Below are 8,567 nucleotides of genomic sequence, written 5' to 3' on the forward strand. Positions count from 1 at the left end.
TAGTTGGAATCCAGCAATATTTTTGGGTAGGCGCTGAAGTGAAAAATCTGGGCTTTGAATTGTTAGGCATTTGACATGCCAGGATATTAGTAGAATAAATGTTCACTAACACATAGCAATAAATAAGTTGGATTTTTAAAATTATCACAACAGAAGCAGAGAAGGTAACAAATAAAAACTTAGGTTTTTTAAAGCATTGCCACATGTCAATATATTGGTTCATTACAAACAACTTAAAACGGTTGTTTTCCAGCGCACAATTAAAAAACCCTCAAGCGGTAAGGAAATTCTTCTGGCACAGCACTGACTACAGTAAGTGCCACCAATGGTGTCCTGTTGATTTACATATCCTTAAAATTTTGAATAGCCCTGCCCAGCTGGATTGCTGTGCTTAATTTCCATCACACTGGGCCTCTGGGCTCGCTTCCTCTCAAAACGCAGTGGCGCTGAACCTTCCTGTGGTCCCCACCGCCACCGCTTGGGTGTAGAATCTGTCTGCTAGCCTCCGAGACCTCAACACTCAGATACCTTCCGCTCCCAGGAGCGGGACCAACCCTCCCAGATTTTTCAGTGAAATACAGCCTTTCCAAGCTATTCAGCAAAGTCAGAGCAAACGCTCAGATTTGAAAAAAATACCACCAGGCTTTGATAACTCTCCTTTGTTTAAGTTTTGAGTGATACGTAACATAGCCCTAAAAGCAAATTGCTGACTCCGTATCCAACGAGACACGCGGTGATTTATCAGTTTCATAACCTCAACCACAATTCATATGATGTACTGCAAAGATCCCTGAGCAGCATTCAACAGATTCATTTTTCCTTTCATCCTCACAGCCACCCCACACATTTGTTGTTCTTCCTTCCTGTATCTAGAAAAAAAACCTTGTGACCAACTGAAGACAGTCTGAAGTTTTAAAGTTTAAATAATTAATTGATAACATTTATATATAATCTGCATAACCCAAGATGATTTGTAGTACAAGTATGACTGGGTTTTTTTTTCAAGTACAGGGTCAGCTCAGACTCCTTGCACTTGCACACTGTCTCAGCTTATACTCCAAGTGCAAAGCTTAGCACGACTTTGGGATCACGAGGGAGGAAGGCTTGTAGCCATGCTTACCCTCACCTGAGGCATACAGTGCGGGCAGAACAGGGGTGCTGCACCCAGTTCTGTACTGCCCTCCCACAGCCAGGAGGGCACAGCAGTCACGAGACCCATCCCAAGGCACTGACATAGCCTGTCTTCCGAACAGAATGGATTTGTAGGTAGCTTAACCCTATGGTGGCCTTTTATCAGTGCATCTGTTTTAAAGGCACTCAACAATACGTATCTGATCTCCGGTGCTACTGTATAAACATGGCTCTGATCTGGGAAACATTGTGAGCTTTAACGCACCCTTTGTCCCATGTCACTACAGCGTATGGCTTGTGTATTGGATCTAAAGGCTCACGTAGTCATCAAACAGCACTGCAGTGTAGTTATTAAAAAGCACTGTTTACCAACAAACTAACAGTAGTTCTACGTTAGAGTGCAGGCTCAACTTTGTCTGCTTGAAATTCCCAGTACTGAAAATATTAAATGAAGCTATTGTTTCCATCCGTAGAAATTGGAAAATAATAAAAGAGTTTTTCTTTCACTTTCCTTCCCTTAGAAAACTTAAAAACCAGAAGTTAAAGACAGGGCAATATCCAGTCTGTCATTATTGACACGAACTACACTCATATTTTTTGGTTCGTGTAACTGTGGTTACTCTAGTTCACAGGGACACATTTATAGATGTATGTATACACATGATCCACAACTTCCCATGAGGTATGATTTCTCCTCCAACATAATGTTAGAAGTGTAAAAAGAACAATTTAATTGCAAGAATAGCTTGAATATCCATTAAAGAGAGTTTTAAGCATTTTGCTTTATTATTGCTCTTCTGAGTATCAAGATAAACATACAATATTTTGATATATGCATTATGCTTTGCTCAAACACAAACTGATACAGCTACAACTGAGAACTTTAAATTGGCAACATTTCAGTCGTGACAGTTACATTTTATGTAAAATTGGTTAGTGCTATGTTTGATATTAAATATCAACAAGTAATATTAGTTTAACAAGTAGAACTACATCACTGTCTCTAAAAATACTGCCATAGTAGGACTATTCGCATGGGTTCTGAATAACGATCAGGAGATACTCCTTATCTGCAAAAAGATATAAAAATGTTTAGTTAAAATGTTTTATCTTATTTCCTGATAAATACTCTTTATTCATCTATTCCTCTCCAACTTTTTATCTGTTTATAAAGCATAAGTAAAAGCAATGGCATTTATATAAAAAACATTTAGAAAATGTAAGCACTTTGTACAAAAATCTGAGATTACAGATAAAAAAAAAAATCTGTGTCTTAAAGCTTAAGTATACCATATTAAAACTATTTTAGTAAGCAGTCGATTTGCTTTCAAGAAGCTGTAAAGATATTTAAACAAGATGAAAAAAGTCACAAGATAAGCACCTGGAAGCTAGCACTTGTTATAATAAAATACTTTTGACATCTGCAGCCTCTTCTGCAGGTGCAGAGAACTTCTTTCAGTTCACTAACTAGTTTATTCAAAATTGAGAACCCCATTTAGATGTGAAAAAAGCAGAAAAGATTTGAATAGACTTCTACCATGAATAAATTCTAAGCATGCCAGATTTCGCCTACTAATTCTATAAGCCCCGGGAAGTTTTGGAAACAATTCTGTTGGATAGCTCTTTAACATTATCTATTTTAAATGGAGCATTTCTTGAAAGTATCCAGTGAATTTAGTAGGGTCATATCTGCTTTGGAGTGTTAAGAAGCTGCACTCCTGCATTGTCACTTTCATCCAAAAGCAACTTAATATAAATCACAGGTGGTTCATTTGCCACCTTCTATTATAGTAAAATACAATCAAGCCTTTGAACAAATAATCTCCCTGTTAGCAGAAAAACTTCACATTTTATACCACTTATTTTCAGGTCAACATACTTTAATGGTTACTAGTCAAAAAAAGTAAGTTTTACTAGTTTCTAAAAAGTAAGTGAAGGGCAAATGCAAAATGAGAATCAAGTGCATCAGTTTAAATCAATGAGCAAAAAACATGTTTTAAAAAATGCAAAATAGAAACTAAACTAAAATTTTAATCTTACTATCAGCTGCTGACTAATGTTTACACTTAACGACAGTGCCAGATTTCTTTTACACACGCTGGTTTCATAGCAGCATTATAAATAATTCCAGCGAGGCGAGGTAGTGCATACCTAGTGCAGTACCTCTGCTCTACATCTGCTACGAAATCAGCATCAGAGGACTACCCCAGTGAAGGCTGTCCATCACCACAAGCTCAGAGCCAACGTCCTCCCCAGTGGCTGTGCTGAGGAGATCCCCGAAGCTTCCTTTCTGTTCTGCATGCCTTCATTGGATATTTCTGTCAAAATCCTGCATACCATTAGTCTCTCAATTAGCTAGCACACACATTAGGATCTCAGCCCCAACCAATCACTTCCACTTTGCCTGATTCACCTTGTACTGGTAATTGACCACAGCTTCGCCACAGCTCAGCTGGCCTTGTTGTCTATTTTAGAGATACAACTAACAAATCAACATATATTTCTATTTAACATGAGTGGGAAACAGGTTGCTATATTCCCCTGGTTGTTTTAAGGAAAATAATTACATCACAGTTACTATGTTGGTGGTAATACTGCACATCTGTGACACAAATCCCACCATGATAACATGCCAAGTAAAAACTAATTTTTAGAAACAGAAGATTTTTTGCATCTGTTTAGAGCTAAAATGGATTTGCTGCCTTTAATGCTATAGACACACACACAATTTGATATATATATTTGTCCGGTTTTCCTTTGTGAAAACCCACAGAAACCAGATCATTAATCAGATCTAGACTTGTTTAGTTGCCTCCAAGCTCTGTACATTAAAATCCTAACACATCTGGTTACACAGTGAATATATGGTTATATTTTCATATACGTATTTTCAAAATGCATTTTCTACAGTAGTCTTATTTGTGAAGAATTAAAAGAAACTTAAAAGGACATACAATTCTATTGTTATTTTAATAGAAATGTTACCTGGAGCTACCATAATTTCGTGTTTCTTTGATCTGATCCTAAGAAAGGTTAGATCATTCTGAGGGTCAATATCTCTCACTGTGCTCCTAGCTTTCATGATAAGCTGATGAAGAAGACCTGCATACTGGACTGTTGTAGAGTTATCAAGAGTTGTTCTTATTGGAATTCCTGCAAACAAATAATTTTCTAATAATCATTCAGTTAAGTTGCATATTCTTCATATACAGCAGATAAGAGAAAAAACAAGGATTTCATAGTTTTTTCTGTTTTGTAGCAGAAAGGACTTATGTTGATTTCAAGTGTCTACATGCTTTTTAAAAAGTATAATTTATATTAATCAGTGGAAATTAAACATTAAGTTGCCTTATGAAACTTACGAAAGAGCCTAACTGCTGTTTAAGGCTCTTAAATACCTATCAAATTCCATTCTGTCGTACTTAACCAGTTATGGTGCTTCATCAGTTTAAACACTGTCACCGAGCTTGTAAGAATCTAACCCATACCTTAGCTGTAGCACTTGGCGTGTGCCGTAATAGAAACGACACATTCCCAGTGAAATACCAAGAGCAATCAAAGGGCCGAAGTGGCATGTTTGCATTCAGCAAGCAAACCCACTCTTGGAACAATCCCTTCCAGTTAGCGGCAAAATATTGACAATTGCTAGTACACAGTGTATTGATCCCAAAAATATAACCATGTAAGTCAAGATTAATTTCTGATGATTTAATGAATCATTGTTTAGCAATGATTTGTCAAATCATGCTTTTTATATTAATAGGCTACCAGGTGAAACTAAAAACAGGGTTCACAGTAATCCTGCAAGTGTAAAACTGTTTGGCTTTAATAAGATTGTTTCACTAATAAAAAATTTATTTGACCTACTAACAAAGACAATAAATTACAAGCTGGCAAGGCAATTTTCTCTTTGCATACATTTATATTGCGTCTTCCAGATGGACAGGATAGGAATACAAAACCAGAGTAACATGACTTAAGTGGAAGAGTTTGATTATGAAAGAAGAATTAACATGCAAAAATAGTGAATGCCAGGTAAAGAATTAGAGGCAAAGGAGTAAAAGAAATAATAGAACCACCTCAGATATTAGACTATTCCATAATTTTCCTAGGAAAGCGTTATTTGAATAACTTGAAATCTGTGTCGTCATCGAGAAATAATTCTGCACTGGTAGGATGTGTAGTGTAGGGAAGTGTACAGAATGACCCAGTACATCCTTTGTGTCTAATGTTTATTACACAGAGATTGGAACTGATGTTTTAATGGAAACAAATAGGTGTTCCCAAGCACTGCATTAGCATGAGAATATCTATATAATCACAGCATTAAATAGTAAGTCACTTAAAAGCAGGAACAAATTAGTGTCAAGTTTATATGACCTTGTATCTAAATGATTGCTTCAACAAATACAGCACTTCTAATGAAAATGGTAAATGTTAAATGATCCTCCAAGGTCTAATAATAACATGAAAATGAGTTGACACTAGTGACATCCTTAGATTAAAGCTGAGCCATGCTTACTTTAGGACAAATTTGCTTTGCCTCTGCCACCCAAATTAGAAAAAGCAAATAAATCCTTCATTAGAAATTCTGTAGTGTGATCCTTCTCAACTGTAAAGGATAGCAACAAGTTTATGAGATTTTTCCAAATAAATAAAGTACACTTAGAGTAGTGTTTCAATGAACAAATCAACTTCGAGCATTAAAATAAATGACAGGCAATGTTTGTATCAGGAATCTACTTTGCTATTTCACCTGCATACTATTACAAAAACCTTACTAAAAGACAACTGTTTACATTAGTGAAGAACAGAGGGTTTCATCTTTCTAGGGAACCTGCACAGCCTAAGAAACCTCACTACTGCACCACTGGTTTGAGTATTTTTACTGTGCTTGATTTAAGTCGTACATTTGTTTTAAATGTTTCAGGATAGAGAGAAATTAAATTTAATTTTCTACAGAAAGATTTGAAGTAATTAGATCAATCAGAGCTAATTATGGATATTTGGAGATGTTACAAAAACTTGCAACTACACACCTACTTTGAGGTTTAGTTTGTGGAATCTAACTTTTTGGTACCTTGAATACATCCTCACAGACTACAGACTCTCTTGCATTCACATCTGGCATCTGGTGTCAAAACATTTATAATGATAAACTAAAACCAGAATTCCTGCACTAGTCTTGTCCGTCGGCTTCAGTCTGGCCACATGTTCTACAGGTTTGTGAGGATGAGGAAGTTTGAACAGGACATGGGGGGACTTTATACCTTGCCATGAGTGGTCTAATGTGCAATAAAGGGACGTGGAACGTTCTTCCTCCTTTGCAAATCAAAACTGAGACAGAAGGAATCCAAAACAGCCTTTTAAAAAGAACGCTATTGTCCTAACTCTGCACAGCTCTATCTGAGCTTTCCCTCAATACTGTAGAACTACCACAGGTAAAGATGGACTGCAGTAGTACACCCAAGTGGGAAAGCATACTTGACCAATATTGTGCCAAGAAGTCAACCGTTCCAAGTAACAGAACATAAGTAAACTGGGTTATTTTTCTATGAGATTACATTGGTGTTTTTGCCTTGAGAAATGTATTAGTCTGCAAGCTCAAAAAGGATCATTTGTGTTACCTAAGTGCTTGATTTTGTTCACTTCTCGTTTGCAGCTTAGTCTAAGTGCTCATTGGATCAAGTCACTTTCTATTTACTGAAACAGAATACAGAAATGGCTGAAACAGTACTTGTTCTGAAACCAGACTGCATTTCAGCTTAGTGAACAGCCATATCTAGACATGAGCACGTGCAGGCACAAAGCAGCTTTTCAGTTTCTATTTGCCAGGCTATGCACTTCTCTCTTGACCTGCATCATCTAGTCTGTGAACAAAGGCACATTTTACTGAACATGTCCAGGCACACAAATTAAATTGTTCACATTTACTAAAGACTAAATAACATTTAGGCTTCCTTTTTAGTATTCTTGCCTCCCGTTGCTAAACTGCTGCTAGTGCAATAGATTTTTGGGGGGATTGTAAAAGTGAAGGAGGTCAACTAAATTAGGGGCAAGGTAAATTGAGTGAGTTGTCTTTTTTGTAAAGGAATGATTAAAACAGATTAAGCTGAGAAGCCTAGCTTCTGAAAACTGATTTCTGTAACCAGCTTCACTTTTGTCTTGCAGTCTTCAGGGTCACAGCCAAAGCTGGCCTGACATGAAACTTGCTCCTTCTCCTATGACAACACACCGTAACACAGTTTAAAGAACTTGTGAATATTTAGCGGGGCCAAGGAATGGCTCTCACAGTAGAAGACCAACTTTGTTTAGTAGATACTTTTCTCCTGATGTTTTTGTTCTGTCATAAATTCTCAGAGGAAGAGGGGGAGAGTGAAGTGCTAGTGAATTTTCTTGCATGTACGAAGAATTTTGGACTAAAAAATGCCTGCAGAAGCAACAGCTTAGTGCCATGCTTTCTCCCTTTCTGTCACCTACCAAGAGATGTTCAAGATCTCGTTCTGAAAAATAAAGTCTAGTTTAGTTAAACAAGGGGGATAAGTAACAACATGGAACTCCTTAAGTTAAATGAAGATTAGGGTACTTCTAGTTATTTCTTCAGAGAAGACTTATGACAAGGCTCTGCTTTCTATTTTTCTGCTTTCTGTTAACTTGAATGAAAAACTACATCATATGGAGAGCTTCAAGAAATGGCCAGAAACCAAATGTTCATATGTCTTAAGATGAAACACACATTCTTGTAAATCACAACACCTTCATAAGACATCACAAGCAGATTGTGTTAACACCTCATAATCTGCAATTTTGCGCTTAGGAGTTACTACGCTCATTGCTGCTACCAAGTTTGTTACTTGGAGAAAGCAGAGGACGTTTTACCTTCGGCGTTTACAACAATAGTTGCGATAACCCCTTTGTGGGCTTGAATCCTCTTTAGGGTTTCCTCCACTTCAGCCTGCGAGGAGAGAGGACACCACAGCACCCCCGCAGCCGCCACAGCTCCCGCCCGACGGCGAGCGCGGGCCCCTGTGAGGCCACGGGGTCGCCATGCCCGAAAGCAGCTCCGGGGCCCTGCCCTCTGCCCCCCGCCCCACCGCCCCCCTCCCCAGCGCCGCCGGCCGCCCCGTTCCCCCTCCCGTCACCGGGCGGGAGCAGCGCCATTACCATGGCCTCGCTGCCGCCGCGCCGTCGTTGCTATGGAGCGGCGGAAGTGACGGCGGGGAGCGGGAGCGCGGGCCGAGCTCGGCCCCTGAGGAGACGGTGCCGCCTCCGCCCCACTGCGGGCTGCGCCCGGTGACCCGGGGCCGGCAGCCATAGTGTAGGTCTGAGGTCTGTACAGGGACCTACAACTCACCCGAGGGGCAGCTAGGAGAGACACCCTGAGAGGGCTGAGGACAAGGGTACCTGCAGCGTAGCCTAGGGGGCAGTAAGGGTCC

General features: G+C 39.0%; 1 protein-coding gene across 1 annotated transcript; it reads right to left on the minus strand.

The window, feature by feature from the left end:
- Positions 1-1,899: 1,899 nt before the first annotated feature.
- On the minus strand, positions 1,900-8,309 carry DYNLRB2 (dynein light chain roadblock-type 2). The gene is made up of 4 exons (XM_076348818.1): positions 8,296-8,309; positions 8,011-8,086; positions 4,117-4,284; positions 1,900-2,201 (listed from the first exon to the last, which is right to left on the minus strand). Exons 1-4 carry the CDS (start codon positions 8,296-8,298, stop codon positions 2,158-2,160), a joined length of 291 nt encoding a protein of 96 aa, XP_076204933.1. The 5' UTR covers positions 8,299-8,309; the 3' UTR covers positions 1,900-2,157.
- Between the last annotated feature and the right edge of the window lie 258 nt (positions 8,310-8,567).

The sequence above is a fragment of the Aptenodytes patagonicus genome, chromosome 11 (assembly GCF_965638725.1).
Source record: "Aptenodytes patagonicus chromosome 11, bAptPat1.pri.cur, whole genome shotgun sequence".
Taxonomy (NCBI): Eukaryota; Metazoa; Chordata; class Aves; order Sphenisciformes; family Spheniscidae; genus Aptenodytes; species Aptenodytes patagonicus.